This window comes from Phaenicophaeus curvirostris, chromosome 4 (assembly GCF_032191515.1).
Source record: "Phaenicophaeus curvirostris isolate KB17595 chromosome 4, BPBGC_Pcur_1.0, whole genome shotgun sequence".
NCBI lineage: Eukaryota > Metazoa > Chordata > Aves > Cuculiformes > Cuculidae > Phaenicophaeus > Phaenicophaeus curvirostris.
Window position 1 is genome coordinate 58,953,446 of NC_091395.1, and position 24,689 is coordinate 58,978,134.

The window sequence follows — 24,689 nt, forward strand, 5'->3', positions numbered from 1 at the left end:
ACTGAAATGTCTGTTCTTTCCCTTATTTTTAAGAGAAGTCCATTATCCAGGCCTTGCAACACAACACACAAAAACATTGAAAGCATGGAGACCTTTTTACCTTTCAGACTGGCAGCCAAACACAGGATAGCATCTAATGAGATACAATTTGTTAATGATTAATATTTTTTTTTGTTTTGGTATCCAACTTACGATTCCTTAAGAGCCCCTTACAGTGCACAGACTCTACTTTATATCAGCTATATTTGTTAGCATGCTTATGTGCATTCAACTCCCAAACTGTATAAAAGGGAATCTTTTCAAGAAAATACACCACAAGGTTGAGTTGATGCTGGTTTTATTGATGGGCTTTCAGAAAGGAGGCTCTACAAAGTGATACATATTTCTTAAAGGAGCAAGCAAACAGCAATGGGAATGCTTTAGCTGTATAGCTTAGTGGCCTGTGGCATAGCCTAAGGTACTTTGTGCTGCCCAGCCTATTGCCAACTTGTTGGTCTTAAGCCTGGTTTTATGTTCGTTTGTTGATCCCTCTCTTCTTCTTGTCTGTAACCTCACTCAGTTTCTCTTCCCACAAGTTCTTGTTGCATATCCCAATCACACAGCAAGCCAGACGTTTCCCAGCATTTCCATTTTCCAAACTGGCCTTATTGTTGCCTTTGCCCATGTCGTCTTCCTGCTCATGGATCACAACAGCTCTGCCCATGATGGAATATGGACCAAACATGGTGGCTAAGAGATTTGGTTTGTATTTTCTGATTTTGCCTTCTTTAGGAAAAAAGTTGCCAAAATCCCCTGGGTGACGGGGGTGATTCACACTGAAAGGGTTATAGTGTCCTCCTGTAGAATCACAGCCGTTGCTGAGATCCCCAAGCTCGTGGATGTGTATAGCTCTACCAGATTGATTATTATCCAGTGGAAACCCTTCCAAGTGAAAAATAGCTTCTAGTCTTCCGTATGAATAATACTGTTTAAATAAGACTTGTCCAGTCACTTGTGGCTTGTCAGCATCTATTTTGGAGCTGGGCTTCATTTCACAAGTGGCGTAAATCATCTTAATCGTCTCATTACCAGGTATTACTGGATAGAGCAAATTCTGCCAGAGGTCGTTCACTTTTTTCTGTATGTCACAAACTGAGTCTTGGCTTGGATGAGTCTCTCTGTCTGTCGTGACATCAGAGGCAGACAGGGCAAGCCCAGAGACCAGAGAAAGAAGCAGAAGCATCTTCACAATTCAGAGCCTGCAAAAGGTACAAGAAGCTACAAAGAATTAAGGGCTTTTTGCAGCAGCAGGGCTGGAGAGAAAGGCAGGCAGCCTGTGGCTGTGCTGAGCAAAACAGCTGGAGCATGGTCCCAGTGGACTGCTGCTTTCTAAATCTGTCTAATGTGATGAATTGAAACTAAATGAGAATGCATATGCATGTTTAAACATGTACAACTGACACCCATGACTAAAAGGAAGTCTAGTGATTTTATATTTCACCCTAGATCTTGATCTTAAAAACTGCCTCTTTCCCTGCACGAAGCAAGTAAGCCAAAGTGTTGTTTAATCTGTTTCTGTGTTTGTACCGAGACTTCTTCTATTACAAATTCCAGCAAGAAAGTTTGCCAGGAGGCTTTTTTTTTTTTGTCCATCTATATAACCACTAGTTAGGGATTACAAACAAAAAGGAAAAATCCAACAAGCTGATTACCTTGCAGAGCTGCTGGTGAATCCCTCGGTAGTAGTAGCTCTTTGCCTCTGCTCCCCTACAACGAGATGTGCTCAGACAGAAAGCCTGAGCTGTTTGAAGTTGATGCTTACAGGAACTGCGTGTTTGTGTAAAAGTTAAGTAACACTGGCTCAGGGGAGGCGTCACCGGGAGAAACGTGGGAGGGCAGAGAGGGGAAGAAGTTTTAGGCATTTTTGTTTTAGGCAAAGTGAACACTTTGTCCTTTCTTGGTTAGTTTGTTAGTCTGGCTCTCGATCCTCACCAACATTCCAAAGAAAAGGAAAAAAGTTACCAAGCTTCTAAATTAATCTTCCTTTTGAGGACTTCATGTGCTTATCTAAAACAAGCAACCTTCAATGTGCAGTGAGGGGAGAAAAAGCAGCTTTATTAAGGCACAGTTGGGCAGTTTGCTCACTTATGTGCTGGTTGTCGTGGAGCTGGTTTGCTTTTTTAGTTCTTCATCAGTCGAAAATGGAAGGGCTGCTTGAGCAACATGAAGTGTTCCACATGGCCATATACCAAAGGTTTTGTGGTTTTAAAACCTGAATTCAAAGTGTAGAAGCTGAGGTACATTTCAGCCATGCTTCTCTGTGAATTTTTAGGGCTAGATAATGACTGCTGCTTTAATCACCAAATTATCTGCTCCACTGCAGCTGTTTTTTCTTTTTTTTTTCAGGAAACAGCAGTGATTTCTTTCCAAAGAGAGAAGTAAGTAGTACTGAGGCAGCGTGACATCAGTCTGAGGGGCAGAAAAATTGTTTCCCAGAAGCTGGCTGGAGCACGGAGAGTTCACATGTGCTTCATCATCCCGTGAACTAAGAAATGCTCTCCTCTTGGGGACATTGCCCTGCCTGCAGTGCTTCCCACTGTTGTAGCTGAAATGTGGATTCAGCCATCACCAAAGCAATTTAAAAGACTGAGATTTCTGTAGAGAAAAAAAGAGGAGCTCTTATTACTCAGGAACAATTCTCAATGCAAGAAAATTGCAAAGAAAATCCTTTTTTGCAGTTCACGTCTCCTGCCAGCTGTGTAAGGAATGTGACTGCCAGCTTCTGGAATGGTAACATTGTGTGTGTTAATCTTATTGTGTCCTATACTGCATCAGATCTGAGATACTTAGTTATCTGAGAGCTGACTTATTTTTTCCTTCTGTATAAGAGAGAGTAGAGCTAAAGAGGTGACCACTGCTTGGATCATCAGCCAGGGACTAGAAATATAGAGTTAACTTCTGCTTGGGGTATTGAACATGTTACTTTAACCCTGGGCTTTGGTTCCTACTATATGAAATACGACAACTAGTATTTCTTTTCTTCAGAGTGTTTATGAGTTCAAATTCCTGTGTGCTTGTGGGAGCCATGCCATGTTCATGCCACACTCAGTGAAAGCTGAACTCTTAAGACAGAGAGCCAGGATTGCCGGCCACCCCAAGCCTAAAGCCGCTGCCTTTGCAGTTCTTCCCAGGTTCATTCACTGGCAGCCTCTGAGCTGGGGAAATCTGTACTTGCAACATGGTAGGACTGTGAAATTGCTTGGGTTTAAAGCATTTTAAATAGGTAAAATGCTTTATAATTAGATTTTATAAATATAGGCAAAAAAATATCAGCTAACAACTACCCAAATGCAAAGGGGGTGTTTTGAATTTGTAAAACACATGAAGCAACTGTCCGTTCTAGGTACTATTAGAAAAACTATTTCTTAGCATCATAAACCATTTTTTAAGGAAACATAACAAATGGAAGGAAGAAAGGAGCATTGTCATTCATGGTTTACTCCTTGAGTCACAAAGTAGTGGACTGCAATAGAGTTTGCCACTTCCACAAGTAAAATTCTGAGCCAGCAGTCCATGCTCCAAGAAAAGAACTTTAAAGCTTTGGTTGAATTATAAGGCAATTTGAAGTAAGAAGGAGGGTCAGAATTTTAGCTAGTTTAAATACAATAATGCAGCTGACTTCAGTGAAGTTTCTGCTGGTTTACACCAGCTGGGATTCTATCCCTGAGAAAAACACCCTGAAAAGTACTTGCTGCAAAGCTCTTTTTTGATGTACTGCACATGCAGGAACGAAGCAGAAATGCAGTAAGGTGTAAAGGAGATGATCAAAGGGACAGAAAGGACTGCAGCAAAACTAAATGATCTATTTGTAGTGCTCTGCACTTCAGAGAGTGAAAAGAAATACTTGTTGTGGGCTGCTGTCAGAAAGATGTATTTTAAAAAGGAGAAGGGCTGATAACTACAAGATACGCAATTGTCAGGGTGGTTTGGCATTCAGTCTGGGTCTGAAAGATGGAAGTCACTAAGTGCTAACCAAGTGTATCCCTAAAGTCTGTTGTTACCCACTGCCTATGTTTTAGTTTTCTGGCTAAAAAAAGCGGTGCCAAAGGCTAACAGCCTTTAAAGCGGACAGCAGTTAGCACAGAGAAAGCCCGCAGTGAGCATGCACTTGTACTTGTTTTACAATCCCTGTTTAAAAAGTAGACCTCTCCTTTCGTCCCAGTTGCACAGGATCTATTGTATTCTGAATTTTATGCAATGCCCTAGAGTCTCCTGGACTACACATGGCAGAGCCATCAAAACAACTTCTGCAAGGCTCTCTAGACCACATAGAAAACCCCAAATTAGCTTTAATCACAGGCTTTATAATGGACTTTATACCAGACTCTGCTCATGAGCTCTCAATCCATGCTATGACCTTCTGGGTCAGTTGGTTGTTGGGTTTATTTTGCAGGGGCATCATCCTATTGCATCACTCTGCTATTTGATTTAACATCATTTGATTTGTCCAGCATAGAGTTAAACATGATAAAGAAATGCTGTGTAGGAGAGCATCTTTTTGTAGCAAGCAGTAGCCTTGTTTTGTGTCTCCAGCACTTGGATCTGCTCTCAGTGATTTTATGGTAGAATGATTCTCCATAAAAATGACAACCAGAGGAGGGAGGTTTTACGTCTTCTGCAGTGGGTGATGGAGGTGACTGCTTTTCTCATGTACAGCTGAGGCTGGAGCCACTAAAAGAAGGGGGCCTTTTGTGGCCCCAGGGAAGCACTTGGATCTTTGGGAACCTCGTCTGCCCCCTCTGTTCAGGGCACTTTCTGCCATTCCTGAGTCATGGTGCCAGCCTGGGAGTCAGTTAGGCTGGGGGGTCATCGAGCAGCAGCAGGGACACTCTGAATTTGCTTGTGGGTGGGAGTTAGAGATTGCAGGGCATCCACACTTCCATGCATTGAGTTTGGCGTGGTATTTCATGTGTTCCATGCAGCAATTGTCTTTGAGCACAGCACCAGCCTCACACAATGTCCGGTGTGTCCCAGCACCTGCCCGTGGGTCTGTGGGTGAGCCTGCAGTGCTGATTTTCTTCTGCAGAGCTATAAGCAGTGCTGCCGAGTTAGCCAAGATTTAGAAAGCAGAAGTGCTGTCAGGGTGCCCACAAAGGTGCAATGACTTTGGCTATTTATTGCTGTTGTGTTGTCCGACACAGCCTGTTAACGTCTGGTGGAGCTCCGGTGCTCATGAGAGCGGCTTCATCCCGGACTGCATGGCTTTAGCCTGCATAGTGAGCCCAGAGCTGGTGCTGGACTGTGAGCAGCATCTCATCCTGCAGAAATCAAGGTGGAGGAGCTCATTTGCAGTTTTTCTAAAAAGAAAAAAATAAAAGAAAAGAAAATGAAAAATCTTGCTGTAGCAAACGGAAAATCTGTCACTGGTCTAGGCTTACTCTTCCTGTTTATTCCTATTCCTTGGCTTGGTCTTTCTATTCAAAGAAATAAGGATACTTAGTGCCTGAGATAAGCATCCATTTGTAATATTCTTGCAAAAGAGCTATATGCATTTCCAACTTTTCAGAGCATTAACCATTAAAAAAAATCAAGTTAAATAAATATACAAAAGGGAAATAACACTGTTCTCTCTGGGGACTCGTTTCTCTTGAAAACAGAAGATTATGTGACTGTCAAACTACTCTACATCAGCCAATTTGAAAAATTCTTGAAACACTTCCTCTTTAATAACTTGAGAAGAAATCATACGATGAGAGTGAAGGAGAGATGAACTGTAAGTAAGCTTTTTGAAAAAGCTGCATTTAGAAACTAATTCTAGGTCTGTCAACCTAATTTAACAGAATTTCATTTTATATGTGGATATAAAATATAAATACATAATGTAAAAAGTAGGCATGGAACCCAGCTACGAGATAACTTAGATTATTATTTGTGTTTGCATTCATTCACAGATCCTTTATTAAATGTTTATACTTTCTGCTGCACAGCATTAATCTGGAGAGGGGTTTGCTGTTTGAGAGGAGACAAGAAATATACACAAGATGCTCCTCAAGCTCAGAGACCAATGACCATAAGCAAAGTTATCTTGATTTTTCTTCCTTCAAAGTGTGCATTGCACACATTTGCACAACTTCAACGCCACGTGTAGTTTAAAGTTAAAGAATTGATGATTTTGGGGAATTTCTATCCTTCTAGTTTACTGAAGAGACACAACCATTGTTAGCAGGTTAATCCCAGCATTCTATTTCTGCACCCTGTGATGCTTTTGTTATCACCATTGAAGCAGGAGATGGTTGTTGGGAGCAGTCAACTCAAGGCTTCATGGAGGAGGCAGTAGGACTTCCCAGGACCAAAAAGAGGAAGCTCAATCCTTTCCCACAGGAACAAGCCCAGTCCTGGCCCTGACTCATCTCTGTCCTCAGGAGCACGAGAGAGGGCAGGTAAGAGCTGCTGCACGTAGCAGGAATGGAAGCAGGTGGGAAAGGAAGAATTACAGATACTTCTACAGGCAGAAAGTTTAATAGTCCCCAAACTGGCCTGATCCTTCTTCATACATTCAGTTTAACTTCTGTTGTGTTTGTATGTAAAGGGCTGGTCCAGTTTCACTTCAGATTAAATTCTTTTGATTTATGTATTGCAATACAAAGACACTTTGCTTTATTGCAACAAAACATAACCTGAAGTTCTCTTTAAATAGCCTCTGGAATTTATTTGAAAGGCTATGGACTATCATGGATACCCAGTGCAGTTAAAGACCATGAGTAACACAAACTGTGCGAAGAGATACAACTTGTTTTAAAGGAAGCGGTGGTGTGTTCACTCACGTCCCTTTGTTTTGTATTTGTGCTAAGGTCTGAAAGTGGTTTAGAGACACCGTACACAGCCATAGCAATGTAAATCATGACTTAAGCTTGTCTATCCTGTTCTTAACACCTATTGTTGATGAAGAATCTATTGTCACCAATGGCTTGATTATCTCTTCTCTTACAAATTTCTCCAATCTCTAGCCTGGTACGCGCTGCGGGTTAAACCCATTGTTTTGGTTGTATCCACTGCAAACGTGGAGGACAGATTATACTCTTCCTTGCAACAGCCTTTTACAATCTTGGGAGTTTAACTCTCAACCAATGGCCCTTCCCTCTTTTGGCTAGACAGTCCAAATTCTTTTCAGCTTTCCTCCTAAATTTTGTAGCCTCCCGTGCAGAGTAGATCACCTTTTCCTGTAGCCTCTACGTCATTCTGGAGGAGAAAGGTACAGGCAGTGCATCAGCTGACCAGCATGGCAATTGTCTTGCAGACTATATTGCTCTCTAAATCATCATGTGATCCTTGCCTGATCTTTTCCTGCAGAGCTGCCGTCTATGCAATTGTTTCTATTTTATATTTCTTTAGTTCAACTATTTCTGGGATTTTACCTTTGTCTTAATTGAGTTACCTCCTTTTTTTATTTTCCCCATCCCTTATTGTTTCTCCAGCTTGTCATGAACATTTTGAATTCTAATCCTTCCCCACAGTGTATTTACAGCCCTTCCAGCTTGGTGTCAGCTGTGAATTTAATCAATTTATTTTTTGTTCAGCCGTCCAAGCCATTAAGAGAAAGACTGAATAAAAGCAAATAACAGACAAACTTCTGCACCTGAGGCAGGTTGTCCTCCCCATTGGGAATGGACTGGTTACCAGATTGGATGCAGATTTCCCATCATCTCTGTATCTGTTTTATAGGAGGGTGATCGAGATTGTTTAGTTTTTTTTTCCCCCCTGGCTTGTGTGTAAGAATGTCATGTGAGACAGTAGTTAAGATATTCAGTAAATCAAGTGAATTTAAGTTAAATATCAACTTTCTCTATATATGCAAGTCTTGTTATTCCCTCATAGGAAGGAAAAAAGAAGTTCCTGATGTCTTTTATTTATTTCCCTTAGGGGCTTTCAGGTGGATGCAAAAGGTTTGCCTCTTTTAGTTGTTTATCTGTGTCTGTGATTCCTGGATTGAGCCTCACCACTCCTCCATGAATCCTCAGGCTTCATAGGGACCGAAATCATTTATTGATCTTACCTCAGTGTAACTGCATTACCATTATTCCCTTGAAGAGACAAAGTCTCTTTCAAGTACTGCCTGACTCTAAGTGGTGCGTGAAAACTTAGGCACCCAAAACCTAATTAAAAAACACCTTTTATGTGCATATCCCCTCACTGCTGTTTCCCTTTGTCAAAACAGTCAATGCGACCCACTGTATTTTATTGTTACATCAGCTATGGAAGCAAAAATGAGGTTAATTCATGCTAACTAGACAAAGCACATTTCCAAAGATTACGGTTTCTGACCCTCATACTTCTTGCAAGCAGCAGCTGTTTGTAACAGTCTCCCAGTTTGTCCATGTTCCCCACCATCATCACTAAAATTGTCCCTGCCCGTGGCAGGGGGCTTGGAACTAGATGATCTTTAAGGTCCCTTCCAGCCCAAACTATTCTATGATTCTATGATTCTATGATTCTATGAAATTGCCGATAGAGTAAGGCACAACTCACCAAACCAGGCAAGCCACGCCCATTACTAAGTTTGTATTTTAATGCAGAATCATATGTGCACGTCTAGTTACTAGATAAAGTGAAAAATTATGAGGCTTTATTTACGACTTGGCACTCCCCTACCACAGACATGAAGCGTTAAGCTATTAGAACTGAAATTCTTGCTGGCACCTGCAGGCACCTAAGTCTTTACTTCACACGAGGGCAAGCTGGAGCTCAGCAGAAGCTGAGGGCAATCATGTTTTATGAAGACAAAAGCCCACCTGGCTGTGATAACAGGCAGCAGTTCCTGCTCTGGTAAGAGCCCCACTGCGAATATTACACGCAGAGGCAGGTATGGAAGCAGCTATGGAAGGCACCATCCCAGGGCTTTGACTGAAGTCAAAGCTCAGAAGCATCAAGGAAGCTCCTGAGGATGTTCCATGTCATCTACTGCTGTAGAGTGCAAGAAAGCAGGTTGGGCTCCTGGAGACCTTCTCAAAGCAGGCATTTCAATACGGATGATGTGTTGCTGTGAGAAAAAAGGGAAATTAAAAAGTATAGCTTACTGTTGGATACCAGTCTCCTTGGAAAATTGTGTGGAGTGGCTTAGGGTCTGAACTCGGAGTAATTTTCAAAGCAGTTTTGGTAAAATAATTGTATTTTTATCTCCCAGAACAGCAGAAAAGGAAAAAAAAAAACCCAACCACATTCATTGTTCTGTAGAGTAAAAATTGTTTTCATGGTAATGAGGCTCCCCACCTTTTTAGCCGTATTTATTCTAGTGGATTGATTTTTGTAAGCATAACTAAAGCCCTGGGAGACTAATGAAGTTTAACAGTGTGTGTTAATTATATCCACTTTTGTTGTCTCAGTGAAAACACGGCATCCTAAATCCTAATCACAATCTGAAATTTGAGAGGTTCCAGGCCCCTCAGCTGACCTTAACCTTTCTTAGGTTCCATGCAGCTTTGGTAAGCCTGTACATGTATTTAAGTTCCCCTGTGGAGAATGGTTTTGGAGATCAGATGTTTGGGGATTAGGAACACAGGAGTTTTTTTACCTTGTTTAAAATCATTTTGACATTTTAGTGTAAGTCATTAAGATTGTTTTCTTCAACTGTCAAATGGGACACAGTATGGGTGAACCATTTTTAGAAAAAATTAAAAACATTTCAATTTCTAAATTACTCACCTTTTAAGAATTTTAACATAAATACTCAGAAGTTTCTGTCTGAGGTAAATATTTTCACCTGAATTAATCTCATTGGAAGATTAATGCCCAACTAAGCTAAAAATGAAAGCTGGGGTCCATCCTGGGGGACAGCAAAAAGGAATAGTCACTCCTATCTGAAGATGCTCTCTGTATTGCTTGTATTTTCATTTGCTTTCTCCCTGCTCCTTCTAGCTGTGATGTGGAACAAAGTTTCCTGAAATTGTGTCAGGTTTTAGGATTCCACAGAGATGCAGCATGAACTCTGATTTTAGACCAGGTGAATCCCATTAGTTCCAACCTAGCACCACGAAGGATTTGAGCATCTCTGAAACTGGGTGTTTGGGTTTAGAAAAACAGAGAATAGACAGGAGCCCACACGCATGAAGAGACTATGTTTTTACAAGCTCCAATGTATTCATTAATAAGCAAGATGAAGAATGCCACCTGCTTACTGAAAGGTTTTCAGTTTGGAGGGCATGGGGTTCTTAATGGTATTCCATTAGATATAATGAGGTGTGCTGGTGCAGATTTCCCGCATGAAGTTTGCACACATTTGTAGAAAATAAGGCCCCTGCTGGGATCTCTTATGAATGTGGAGTCTTTCAGTTCCAGTTAAATAGGATAACCAGCTGTTTTTCAGGACACATGGAGAAAACCTTGGACTGGATGTTGTTGCTACTCTCAGTATTAGGATGCTTGCAAAATAAAGAATAAAACCACAAATATATTTCCCTGTGGCCTTGTTGAACAGAAAGCAGCCCTTCAAATTTATCCGAAATTGTTCTAATATGTGCAGGAAAAAAAAACAAAGATAAAAATCTGTTTTCTTTGTCCTTTTCTTTTGTTACAAACCTAACTTCCATCTTCAGCCTCCCAGTTTCCCTCCCAGTAGTTGTCATCTGTTTTGCCACTTGAAAGACTTTACTCTCAAAACCTGCAGATGTTATTAAAACTGAGGATTATAAGGTTACGTAGTACGTGATAGAAGCCAGATGCAGCCTGGGTGTTTTTATTAGAGGATTACCAAATTTTGTTAACGGGAGTGAGCCTGAGTAATTCCCCTGGAAGCTCTGCTGTGCTCATTATGAAGCGTCTGATCCTGTAGCAGATAGAGAGCTGCACCTCAGCAAGGTCCAGTTCTCTAACCACACCGGGGATGGGTCACGTTTGTGGTGTGTAGAGCTGGATCATTGCAAACAACAGAGAATGGTTTCACTGGAAGAAAAATGTAGCGGTCATAGCAGAAAATATCTCATGTAGTATTAAATGCCAAATACCCCAATCTCTTGTTGACTTTGGAATCCTTTTCCAGTGCTGGCACGTATTATGGGCAACAAAATAAAATCAATGTATGAGGTGTGTGCTTCAATGTTAGTTTTAAAGATAGGGGGAAATATCTGATACTTTTTGTAGCTCTTTATACATGTGTAACCCTACATGGTGCTAGGCCCTTAAGCGACGTTGCTGCTCCTAAGGTGTGAGATTATTTACCTTATAACTAAGTCATCTTAATGTCAGTATGTTGGTGCCTTTGTGAGTGAGTGAGGGGCTAAATCAACCTAGTGAACCTAAAGCAAGGGATCAGAGGAGAACATCCACACTAAGAGCGAGCCCTGACCTTAGAGCCCCCATTTTATCACAATGATGATCATCCAAGAGCTACTGAGGAAGTAATTTCTACAGGCTTTTCTTTTAAGAGGAGGGGAGTCAAGAAATTTCCTGAAGCTCCAATCATTTAGCATAACGACTTGTACCCTGCTGTGGTGGGTTAACACAGGCAGGCAGCTCAGACCCATTCAGCCACTTGCCCTCCCCAAGCAGGACAGGGGAGAGAACTGGGACAAGCAAAATTTTCTCAAATTTGTGAATTGAGATAAAGACAGTTCAGTCAGTGGAGGATGAAAAAACATGATGAAAAAGCAACTGCTCGCCTACAGCAGACCAGTGCCCCGCAGTCACTGAGTAACAGCAGCTTTGGAAAATCTGCCACCCCAGGTTTACTGCTGAGCCTGACATCGTGTGGTGTGAGGTATCTCTTTGGCCAGCTGTCCCAGTTTTGTCCTCTCCCAACCTCTTGCCCAGCCCCAACCTTATCTCTGGAAGGGGCACATAGGAGGTGGGAAGAGCCTTGACAAAATCTAAGCGCCAGTCAGCAATAGCTGGAGCATCCCTGCGCTGTCAACTCTGCTTTGGTCACAAATCCAAACCGCAGCACCCTCGGGGCTGCTAAGGAGAAAATGAACTTCATCCCAGGCAGCCCCAGTACACCTGCAAGGATGGATACTGGCGTGGTCCTGCACAGGGAGGGAACAGAGAAAACAGATTTGTAAATTGCAGCTAATGTGGTTTGAAATTCCAAGAGGAAAGTGAAAGGTATTGAACGAGGGCTTTGTTTTGTGCTTTCAGGTACACCTTTCCTTCTGCTCCAGGGCTGAATTACCACTGCTGTGATAATGAAGTCCACTTGGTTTGTCTGAGCAGACTCCTAATCGCTTAATAAATCACTTTAAAAGTTATTTGGTAGAGTGGCAAATTATTAACCGGCTGAAGATCCAGCAAGCAGCAGCTGTTTCAGACTAGAAACCTGACTGGGAGAACTGGCCCAAGAATACTCGGGTTCAGTGCCAGAAACATGGGTTTTTTTTCTAAGTTTTAAAGTTATTCCCCACTTGTATCCACAGGGAAAGGGAAAATTTAGAGACCATACATATAATTTTAAAATGTAATTAGTAGTAAGAATGAACGCTTGGTATTTATACTACATTTATGTATTTCCTAGCTGTGAATTAGTCATACAGATCCTGCGTAAAACTGAAGCTATTCGTCAATTTGAGTTCTTGTGGTTATTCAGTTTATTAAAATCCAGTTGTATGTTTCTGCAGGAGTATCTTTCACCTTGGTTATGGATATTTACTCATGTTTCTGACTAGATCTAAGATGGCACAGTAGGATTCTTAGTTTTGTTTTTGATTTAATAGATAATTTTGAATTTTAAGATTGCTCTCCCAGTATTCAGTGGAGTGGGGATTTTATAATGAGCTTTAGGGAAGTTGACCTAGAATTCCACTATGAAATACAGATTTCAAAAAACATTACATCAGATAGTAAGTCTCTCTATAAAGAAGAACAGGTTACATGCTATGTAATTCCATAGTTATACACTTTTCATTATAGCCATTTAGTCTTATTTTTCAGACAATAAAAGAGAATCTCTGTGTCCTGAACCACTTCTGCTGTAGTGTGACTACACAGTTTGATGATTGCTGTATGTAGCTTCATCAAAGAATATTGTCACATCACAACGGGTTATATGGGCCTAAGATTAAAGGAAGATTTGGATTCTGGATGCATTTTAGTCAGTGTCTGTCTCTTGACATGGAATAAGCCGTCTAACCTCATCCTAGCTCCAATTTGCCCTTCTTCAAAATGTTGATAACAATGACTCACTTCCTCATGGGGGTACTTTGAGGCTCAGATGAAGACTGAGAAGTTGGTTCTGACCCTGAGAAAATTGATGTCAGAAATTGCAATGTTGGAATACTAATCTTTCAAGGCTTGGATAAATAATTGTCCACAAATGAAAAGTTATTTTCTCTGCAATTTTTTGGCCCCTTCCATAATATTCCTTGAATTAGGAGAGTCCAAACTTAACACAGACAACAGAGAAGACAGTGGACAGTGCTTGCTTCAGTAAACAACAGCCAGAGCCCAAATTATTAGTAAATATCAAAGCTTCATTTAGGTTGAATAACACTGCAATCCGACAAATAAATGAGCCATCAAGTTTGAATTTATGTAGCATACGAAACACATTAAAGGCATCTGACCATGACAAAGGCCTTTTCTGCTGTGAATAATGAGGCCAACACATTATAATATCTTTTAGATGAGACATTAAACTCAAGGTCCTTTCTGTTTGTCTCTGGTGGCTGTCCAGGTGGAAGTTAAAGACTCGATGGCATTTTGCTAAAATCCTAGAAAATCTCCAGCCCCCAATGGTATTGCTTTCCCTATAAATCAATCAATCAATTAGAATAGGCAAGGCTGTGTGTCAGTTGAATATCATCAAGCAAAATGTCAGCTTTCTTATCCATAGGGACTATAAGAAAGCTTCTTTTGCTTCAGTGGGATCAAGGTCAGTGTCTCTTGTATAGATGCAGGAATTAGAAATTCCTTTGGGACCTTGACCACATAAAGTGCAGAAGAATGTTTCATTCTCATCATTATCACCTATTGTGGAAAACAAGAACAAATAAAAATAATTATGTTTGCATCTGTCTGTGTTTAGATAACTAGACATGTACTTTTATACATCTAATTTCCAAGAAGAAAGAAAATAATTATGCCAGGAAAAATTTCTTACTTTACCCTGTATGTGTGTGATTACCTTCACAAGTCCATCTCAATTTTCAGCTGCTTTTGTGTACTCCTAATGGTTTTGTATAACTTGAGATATTTCAGCTATGCCTTTAGTTTGATATGAGCCTCACTGAACATTTATTTACAAAGTGAAATCCAAGCTCTTGCTCTCTGAGATGGCATCTTAGTCACAGTTTCACACCAAAGTTTTCTTAGCATTGGACTCACATAAGGGTATGGCACAAGAGGTCATGTGAAAGGTAAATTTCAGAGCCCTCTCACAGGTGTAAATCTATTATCTTATTGTTATCATGCTGACCGAAATCCCTCCTTTGAATGTAAAGGAATTAAAGAGAGAGAAAGGAAGAAAAGGATCACACTAAGGCTGAACCCCTTCAGTGGCAGAGATGATAAAGCCTTTCATGAAGAACTGACTGATGCATCTGAGCATCTTTCAATTTTCTGAATAATGAGCCAGTTCTTCCCTCTTGCTGAGAAACATATGGGATGTGAGGAAATCAGCTGGAAACCCAGCCATGTCTATCCCATTCGCTATCCTCTCTGCTAGAGGCGAGGAAGTGGTGCCTTATGAGAAAAGATGGCTGGAGCGAAAGCTTGGTGTTCAGTTAAAACAACCTCAGTTTCTGCAAGTCTTGTGTCCCTGGATGTGTGCTCCCCTTTTATCAACAGGAATGCCATGGAAAGCTCTGGTACTTGTCCAATGGAGATTGATGCTGGGTAGACTAAGAAAGCTGCTTGTCTTCCTTTTTTAATATGTATCTGTTTGAAACTCCTAATCTAACGGAAATGTCCCACGGGCTGTATCTTTCAGGTCCTCATATACCAGAAAGGCACTTTCCAAGTGAGGAAAGGAGAGACTGGTAAGAGGAGAGATGTAAATCTCTCCTAGGTCTAAATGTCTGTGACACATCTTAATATTGATTTCATTGACTTTCATTTCATTAGTCTCTATATTAGGGATGGGAAGCTGTAGTAACGAGGATGGTGAACGCGTGCTGGCTTTGATTTTTTTCAAAAGTAGTTAAAGACCACACTTGCATGTATTTAATGACACATAGGTTCTTTGTGGGCTTTATTTTTAAAGTGCCAAGACTTTAGCAGTATAGAACAGCTCATGCAGGACGATGAAGGTTACTGAAACAGCAGAGAGAAGGCACGACACAGGACCAGTCTGAATGGTCTCCACCTCTGCAGAGCACAGATGTCTAAGCTTTCCTTGGCTTTGAGTTTCAGAGTAAGATGTGAGCTGCATCTAGGGGTGTCCAAGGCTGACACTGTAGATAACAACCGACAACGGCTCTGCCCATGGAACAAGGGTGACACCAAACACCCGATGAGGTTGCTGCTTTCATACTAGTCTGACAGTCCAGGGATACATGTACCCTGTGGCAGTTCAGCCTGGTGTAATGCACGTCGCCTGGGACATGCCAGAAGGAACGACCACAAAGTTGTGCCACCAACCTCTTCCCTAATGATATTTGCATGACTCCATTTCACCCTGTGATATGAAAGCTTCAAAAGGTTAAAACAAATTGTTTCAGATCTTCCTTTCAACAAACATTGTGTGTTACCCATGTTACTTGTTGAAATGGGAAGGACTACAAAGAGGGTATTTCAATAACAATGGCTTTTTAAATGATGCCTTTTCTTTCATGGCAATAATTAAAGATGCTGTTCTAATTGAAAGGGCCAGATTCAGCCCCTTTGCACCAGGTTACCGCAAGCCTCAGGAGTAGCACAAGTGGTCTTCAAAGCAATAAGTGAGGATTTCTTTGTTGTGGATCTCTCTTAGATGGACAGAGAAACAAATTTGTCATTTCAAGTTTAGCTCACTAACTTCTAAGAAAAAATATTTCAGTGATCTGAAAATTTTGTGTAATTTTTCATATGATCTGGTTTGATATCATTGTATACCCTTCCACAAATTACCTCTATAGTTTATTCTATATCTTAAAATATTTTCAGCATAAGATATTCAACTCAACAGGATTTTTTTAAAAGTTACTGATTCCTAACCTTCCTTTTTGCCTCTTGACCTGCTGTCCAAAAGAATGGAGCCAGGGTCTCATCTTGGGGTCTGTGCTATGTGACTGGATTGTTTGGACTCCAACCCGTGGAGAGTGGTGACAAACATCTGCCCAAAAAGCAATTAACAGCAATGTACTTGGAGAGACAAAATAATCCAGTGGTGATTTACCACCTCCTGAAAGGGGCTGTGCTAGAAACAGGGTGGTTGTTTATCGTAGATTTTTTTTTAGCTTCTTTACTCTCAATTTTCAAGAATTAAGAAAAAGGAAAAGTTGCGAAGTATTTTACCATGTTATACAGACAACAATATGTAGAAGTAATTAATACAGATACTTGAAGGGAAAAGAGGGTCGCACCATTAGCCCCTACTAAAATGCATCAGAGTTGATGAATTATTTTAATGGGACAGAATGACAAAAAAGGGAATGTTTCACCTAAGCAGGGACAGCTGGTCCCTATGACAAGGATGCATTTGCTGTCTTGTGGAGTCTGCCAGCCAGCAAGGCTGAAATAATAGCACTGAGAGAAGTATGAACGTTCCTCGTTCACCTTAATTGAGAGCTAATATGAAGTCTAATTATGAACACTCTGTATTAACTGCTTCGTGTCTGAAGGCAGACCTGATCAACAGCCCCCGGTCATGTCCTGGGAAAGCCTGCTTTGATTTTGCGGGCCATTGCACATCCCAGTGCCAGCTGTGCCAAACCACAGCCAACTAACAAGTCTCCTCAACCCTGGCTTTTGATCCTAATGCTGTTCCTGGGCAATGGGAGCTAGGGACCATATTGCATGTTTCTGCAAAGCAGAACTTTTCCTTTGCTGCAGCCTGTGGGGCCAAACAGCAGCTCTCTGGGACCTTCACGTGCTGCACCTGTACAGAAATTCACCCTCACTGCAACCTGCTGTGTGCCCAGCAGCCTGAGGAGCGGGGTTCATCCTGCTGCCTGCGGCTCCTCTCCTGCTGACGTTGTGAGAGGCAGGTGCAGGCACAGACCACACTGACCCAACCATCTGTCAGGATTCAAAGCATGACAGGTGGGATTAGAGGATTTAGGTGACTAATTGCAGAAGTTACTTTCATACAAAGTGTTTGTGTGGGGGGGAGAGAGAGGAGGATTAACTTGACTGCAAGAGATTTCTCCAGTTCTTTGAAAGCTGGTTGTAAAGTGCCTATTCAATCTTGCATCTCAGCTGCTTCAGAGAACAGAAGTACTTACATTAGAAAATGCCAGCTAGATGGGGACAGGATCGCTCAGGGGACTGAGACTAAGGCTGCTGGGGCTTCACTTTTGAGTCACATTATCAAGGTTAGTGAAGAATGCAAGGCACCCATCATTTGCTGGCTTTGGTGGACTGTTAAATCAGTTCCAAGAGAATTAAGGACCAGATCCAGCTTTCCAAGCTTGAGGTTTAAGTACCACATTGCAAATCCTCAGTGCTACTTTTAGTAACTGTCCTGGCAAATTCTCCTGGTACAAAGAAAGCCAAGGTGAGTGGGCTCTGAAGAGTGAGCCCTTGGTGTGGCCTGAAGAACCAGGCTGAGCAGCACTGACACAGCATCTCTAACCTTGTCCTGATGCTCAGATTCAAAAGAAAGAGGTGAGGAGCATCTGCCATTGTCTGTCAGCATTAAAACCCTCCGAAACCTATGTGGGAGGGAGAAGGAAAAGGAGGATGGAAAACAAGCTAAGAAAAAACATAAGAACAGACATAAACAGAAAACGCATGCCAAAAACAAAGCCTTTGGTCCCCTGATCAAAACAACTTTGATCAATGCTTCTATTCTCAGAAGCACCTTATTTTAGAAAGCAGCTAGCTTTCTAACAAATAAAGAATTGCTCTGTGGTTTCTTTCCAAAGCTTAAACTCAGCTTTCTAGGGTAAGATGAAAAGCTAATTTTCTTGAAGTTTAACATATTTGTGTAAGCATGTCAAGTGAAATAAATGACATTGATATTCAGTGTGTATATAGGTGGCACCAGCTCCCAAAACTCTATCTCTTTTTCATCTTACTGGAACATTAACTTATGCTCCTGAGGGCTACGCAGCATGCAGAGTAAGAGTGCAAACTTAAAGATAATTTATCATAGCACTCTCCTGTGTATCACTGTCTTTCCCTAAACTTTTCCATATCAGAATACAGAACAGAGGGAGTTTATTTTTGCCTTAACTGCCTCTAACTGCACCCACGCCGAGCCTTATTCAAAAGAAATGTTTGCATTCTGCAGATCGACTTCTCAGGGATGTTCCCCTGGTAAATAAATGTGTGGGCATCTTACCATAATAACTGGGTCACAGGACCACTAAGAATTGGTCTGTTAGATAACCACAGTAACAGTAAAATATACCAAGAGCTGCAGTAAAGGCAGAAGCCCTCTAAGGAAGGAGGAAAGAAATTTCATGGGGAAGCCTGTTGTTCAGACCAGTAGGAGCTGGTGATGGAGAGGAGCCAGGAACACTGCTCTTTATTCCTTGCTCCAACAGACTTTGAGAAACAGCTCTGGAAAGGCTTGGATTCTTTTTGTTGTGCATTTATATACTGACAGGTGTGACAGAGGTTGTGTTTTACTAATGGTGTTATCTGAATAAGCACAACAATTAGCAAGAGAATAGAAACATAATTTTAATAACAATGTAGATTATGTAGTGCTGGCACCCGATTTCTCTATCTTATGTTAATATAAATAAATTACTCTGCATTAATTACTTAAATAAACTTATAATTTACCTTTCAAGTAGAGCTCAGTTTTTCAATTCATGTTCAGCAGAATGGGGAACTGAGGCACACATAGGTTACATCAATTTTTCTTCCTGATCTACTGTGAGTTTAAAAAAAATCTGCTGATTTCTGAACAACAAAACTTAGCTGCTTTTCTGGGGGTTTTTTTGCATAGGAATACCAATGTGTTAGCTAATGGTTAATGTTGCTGATAGGCATCAGCATTAGAGACGTCTGGAGATGGCAGATTGCACAGCTGTACTTAAAAAGTAAAGTATTCTGAGATGCAGTATATCTTCCTGAATTTTATTTTTCTGTTCTTGTTTATTTGCACATGATGTTAAAGGCAGGAGCAGGAGTAGCTGCAGAATCAGTCGAAAGTGATGAGTGAGAGGATGCATGGCCCTTGAAGAGATGTGATTCAGAGTGTAGCAATTCCCCTGAAGTATCAAGATCCAGAGTTATTGTCTATTTGTCTTTATCTGTGTCTATAAGAAAAGAAAGGCAGAGCTTGGCATACGAGCACACCTTGTAAATTTGCTTCCAAGGCCTTTACTTCCATCCATCAGAGAGACAAACCATAGAAAAATAGACTTTTGAAGAAGCCAGCAGAAAATGTCATCAGCCCAGCTGCGTGTTTTGAAAAGAAATCTGACTGCCACAGTAGATCATGGTATTAGACAGTCTTGAACCCATAGAAACATACAGTACCTGGGCAAAAATAAGCACATCAAAGAAAAGTCTATTAAATTTAAACTCTATGACTATGCAAGAAGCTGAATGATTCTGTGCAGACTCGGGGCATACACAGTGCTAAGCAATGTGCTTCCATACATAGCCATGCCTGTAAGAAAAAAAGCCATTTCACAGAAGGCTGCTGGTAAGGGAAATTGCATAGTAGAAACCCAAACTCCACATAGCCTGGAGAGTGTAGGATGCACAAAGACAAGGTGCTGCCAGCTACGTGAGATTGTATCAGATTATGCTGTGAATATGGTTCCAATGGTGTGTGATAAAATAAAATGCGGGGAATGCAAGCTCTATGGTTGTCTCAGGAAAAAGGCTGTTGATTGCAGAAGGCTCCAAGAGCATTCTCAGAAATGTTTAATGGTGTATTTGTCCTGTTCTTGCAGTTTCTCCTCACTCATATGCTGCTGGCCACCATCATCAGGGGATGCTGACTAGTTTGAGTTGTAATCTGGCTCAGTGCAGCCTTTCCTGTGCACCAGGGTTCAGAAGCAGGTTTTCAGCCTTTAAGAAAGGGTGGCCAGGCACTGCAGAAGCCACAATGTAATGAGAGTTTCCAAAATTAACACCGGCCTTTGATACTGGTGGTTTTATATAACATATACAACACCCCTGTAATAATCTCGTTGGAGTTTTGTTGGGATAGAATGCAATGATTGTTCCTAAATCCTTGAAACAAGAAGTGTTACACCTGCCATATAGGATACCTTGACACAGAAAAATCCAGACAATGGGTCAGACAGTGTTATGCAGGGACCTAAATGGACCTAAGTAGAGAAAAAAAATTTATGTAAACAGATTTTTTTTGGAAAAAAAAAAAATCAAAAATAGGTGGATCAAAAATCTGGGAGGACAATTCCAGAAATTTTAAGACCGCAGTCTAAGGCTGACACAGATTTGTTTCTTTGCACTGCAGACAAATATGTATTGGTTTTAGATTATTAACATCATTGGCCAGAGTTGCATTGTATGTGAAGGCAGTTAGAAAATAGGTAATCTCACTTGTGCAGCCAGGAACCACTTGTAGTAAGAAATGCTGAGCTGTAACTTGATAGTTATGTGTTTAAACATTTACCAGAAGAACATGATAACAAGCCCTCTCGCCTGAGACTAGAATAGCCAATGGTCCTGTTGAATATAACATTAACCCGGTTAAAATAATATTTTAAATAAAAACCTATGGAATGTTATATTCCTGCATGCAGAGTTGTCACCTGCAGGAAGTGTTGTTCAACACATAGGTTATAACCAAACTGTTTAAGCATGAAAATTAAAAATGGGGAGTTGCAGAGTCTTTTAGACACTAGAACCAAGCACACAGAAAACATAAAAATCATGGAGTATAATCTGCAGTCTACGCTATGGCAGAGTAGTATGCATATTAACATGAGGAGTAAATACAGGTTAAAAAAAAAAAGCCTCTTTTGCTTTTTTAATTTTTTTTTTGTTTTATTTTTAAATAAGAACAGACTAAGAAAATGAAATGCCTTGAGAAGAGAAAAGGGATTTGGATGCTAAATCCAGAATCTGTTGGTCATGGAAGAGCCTGACATCTTTAGAAGGACAGATTGAGAAGAACAGTGCAAAAACTAAACAAAGCAACTCCCAGACTGAGAATGTAAGGTATGGCATCTCATAGTCCATACTTTGTCCTTTCCCCTTGGAAAAGGGAGATATAAAAATGAACAGCTCTTCACTGGTTGGTACTGAGCTATATAAAGGTGCCTGGTAAAATATCCTGGCACAGACTAGCTGTTCGGAGTCAGTATTAGCAGCCTGATGGACTCAGAAATCCCTCTTCTTCTCTCATAAGCTCCTTCCACATCAGGAATCATTCATTACATTGGTCAAACACTGGAAGAACGAGAAAAGTAATGTCCCTCTCTCTGTCCAGAGAACAGGGATGGCAAAGAAGGCAATAGCTGCTCAGCTCCATGGTTGCTCTGAGCCAGTAGATGAGGCTATTGCCATTCTACCAAGAATCCATTAGACTTGTTGGCTTGCTAGGTCAATCAGTACTAAGTACTGCTTATGTATCATTAAGATGGGAATTACATAGGAATTGTAACAGGAATATTCATGTATGCGTTTTTTTTCCTTCTTTGTTCCCGCTATACTTCCCATTGCATCAACATTGTGTTAACAAGGATGAGGTTGGAGCTTTTATAGATTGCTCTCTGAGGAGCAGTATTCTCAATGCTTTGAAGACTTGCCAGAATAATAACCAACAATCTTAGAAAGTAAACCCCAAGTCTTGGAATTTGAATGTATTCGTCAGCATGCGCTCTTGTGCTAATGGTAACAAGAGAGTTATACACCTATATATAAAGAGTTCGATTTGAGAACTACCTTGGGACAAGTTAAGTTCACATCAGTTACTTCTTAAAGTAAAAGAGTTCAATATATTATCAAGGTGTAACAAAGATAGCATTGTATGTGATGTATGTGTGCACCTTCAAAGCATCCTTGCTATAGATGCTCCTCTCTTCTAGGCATTTGAACTCCAGGGTGACAACAATCCACAGACAATTAGAAATCTGACTTAGATTTTCTAAATGCAGGTGGCAGTTCAAAACTCCGTGGAGATTGTCTATATGAAGATGTGGTATTGCATACGTTAGCCAGCTGGCTCCAGGGGTAGATTTTATGCAAAGTAAGAGGTCAAGCGCAATCTTTTCTCCCTTCAAAGCAAAGTAGGTTTGTCTCTGAGATTTCCAACCTCTACGGCTGTCCCTAAAATTGACAGCATTTTACCTGTGCCTGTGTATAGCATGAAATCTTGTAGGTAGAAGCCAAGTCACTTCCTGGCTGGAAGCTACATAAAGATGTGCAAAGAGTCAGCATGAAATTCAATGATGAGCTGACCAAAGAGACAATCACTGATTCCTTCTTATGTTCAAAGGCTTCCAATCCTCCAGTCCTGCTCAGTTTTTCTGTGGTAACTAAAAGATTATCACTCTACGGTGTCTTCTGAACTGTTATCATTTTGCATGGATATGACAGAATAAGTAACGCATTTTCTCCTTAGCTCCCATAGCTAGAGCGCAGTACAAAACAGTAATCTACAGCATGAACTAAAGGAGTAGTTTGTGGACTGACGTATTAACTTCAGCCACCAGCGCATACAGCTAAGGGACAGAACAGTTGTACCAGACATTTTCCACAGCCCAGAGTGCAGTCGATAGTCACTCACTCCCTTTCATCCACAGACACCTTGAAAGAGGATAGATGCACAATAACCATGTGTCACTGAAGGAGGACAGCAAGGCAGCCCCACCAGAATGCCCTCCAGAGTGACCCTATATTTGGCTGGATCTCGGTAAACTTGCCTCTGTGCCTCCCCTTTCCTTCCGCAGGACTTCCACTCGCAGGTCAGCCTGGATACTGCAGCGCAAGGGTGACCTGCTCACAGTGGCAAAACCAGCTGGAAGGGCAGGTAGGTCCCACATTTCCAGCAGGAGGCAAGGAGAGCTTTGTCTTTACTTTGGCAAGGTCCCCCAAAGTTGGAGACAGCTGGCAAGAGGGTTCACATCAGTGACACAGTCATTTCTGCATATGAGAGAAATGCAGCTACTGGTTCTCTGTTCCACACATCAGGATTCTTTTTCCCTCAGGCATAACGTGAAGTACTCATGGTTATTTTAGCCAAGTGGCTTTCAGAAGACAGCAAAAATTCTGAGAAGACCACCAGCTGCAGATGTCAAAACAGTTTTTATAATTTTTTTTTATAATCTCAAATGAACTGGATAAGGACAGAGACTGTATAGACAAAGCATCATTTGCAGTAACATTAGCACTGTGCTCATTCTTAGGCTTCAGATAGGCTTATTCTGTTAATCTGAACAAAGCAGGAGATGGTCTCTTGACTGACCTACACTGTATAAAATAAAACATAGTTGCTAAAGTGGGATGGCTGACTTTGCTATAAAGGTCCAAGTTTTTCTTCTCCCTTGTTTGATAAATGAGTGTCATCAGAATTACTGTGCTCTCCTGAAGCAATTAGTCATTATTGGATGATCAAAAGTATTTATCAAAACTTCAGGTGCAGTGCGATTGATCTTCATTTGGGTTGGAAGAGTTTCCTTGCTAGATTTTGGAAAAGGAATTTATCAGTGGCACAGCCATCAAGCAGAAGGCAGCAGGTATATCCTTGTCAGAGAGATATATGACTATGCGGAAATTCAAAAAGGAGCCAAGAAATGCAGGTCAGTAGCAGAGGTGGTTACTGTCCCCTGGCAAAGCCGTTGAGTTGGAGAAAGAAAGAACACCATAGCCTACCTTAAAACATGCACAGAGGGATTTTAATGAAAGGATTTATACAGCTGTGGAATCCTGAAATCCCCCGAGCAATGTGCAAAGGACTGAGACCTCCCTGGGAATGGCTTTTCAGTATTTGCAGCCTTAGAAACCTACAGAGGAGCTATTCCAACTTGATGTGTTTGGTCCACCTTATTTGGAAATCCTAGCTTCAAGGTGTACAGCTTCAATCAAAGCATTTTATGTCATTATAGCCGTTACAGCATCAAGTTCTTAAGCAACAGATGTTTTTGAGAGGACATCTCGATGTCATATCTTAATCTTGTAAAATGCCTCTAGTGCCAGTGAAAGGTTATTTGGTTTCAGAATACTCAAAGGTTTTCTGGTAATCTGAATGGTTTGCAACTGGATATAGTCCAGAAACTCTCTTTGTATGTTAACTACGGCTCCCGTGTGTGATAAAGGTTAATGCTTACTCAGTAAAGGCAGCCTTGCTCCTTAAGACACCAGATTCCTCTTGCTATTCAATAATTCAAATACAAATGAATTAAATCTCCAGCTGAACTGGAAATACAGAACTATCAGTGGGAATTGAATTTGCAATCACCTTCCTTCCTGGGGCAAATATTGCAGCAACAAAACACTATGTACCAACTCGCTTTGACCATTCAAAGGCAGATTTTTCTTCTAATTAGTCTGTTTCTTTTCTTTCTTCCCTGCCACTCCCCTTCACTATTTATTTAAGCTAAAAGGAAGCAAATTTTTGACTGGTTTTATAAAAACAGGTATAAATTCAGACTAATCTACTGAATACAGTTGGGTTACTCTAGATTAACAGTAGTATAAATAACAGCCGAACT

The 24,689-nt window shown here is 41.0% G+C and overlaps 2 protein-coding genes across 3 annotated transcripts in view; one reads left to right on the forward strand and one right to left on the reverse strand.

Moving 5' to 3' along the window:
- Window positions 1–24,689, forward strand: part of CCDC149 (coiled-coil domain containing 149) — a 457,725-nt gene that overhangs the window by 54,580 nt on the left and 378,456 nt on the right. The gene's annotated exons all lie outside the window — the stretch shown is intronic.
- On the reverse strand, window positions 321–1,836 carry SOD3 (superoxide dismutase 3). 2 transcript variants are annotated; one of them, XM_069856226.1, is made up of 2 exons: window positions 1,692–1,836; window positions 321–1,238 (listed from the first exon to the last, which is right to left on the reverse strand). In XM_069856226.1, the coding sequence occupies exon 2, from the start codon at window positions 1,220–1,222 to the stop codon at window positions 509–511; it is 714 nt and encodes a 237-aa protein (XP_069712327.1). In that variant the 5' UTR covers window positions 1,223–1,238; window positions 1,692–1,836; the 3' UTR covers window positions 321–508. The 2 variants fall into 2 exon arrangements, with proteins under 2 accessions (XP_069712327.1, XP_069712328.1); XM_069856227.1 differs by having other exon boundaries at window positions 321–1,257; window positions 1,692–1,834.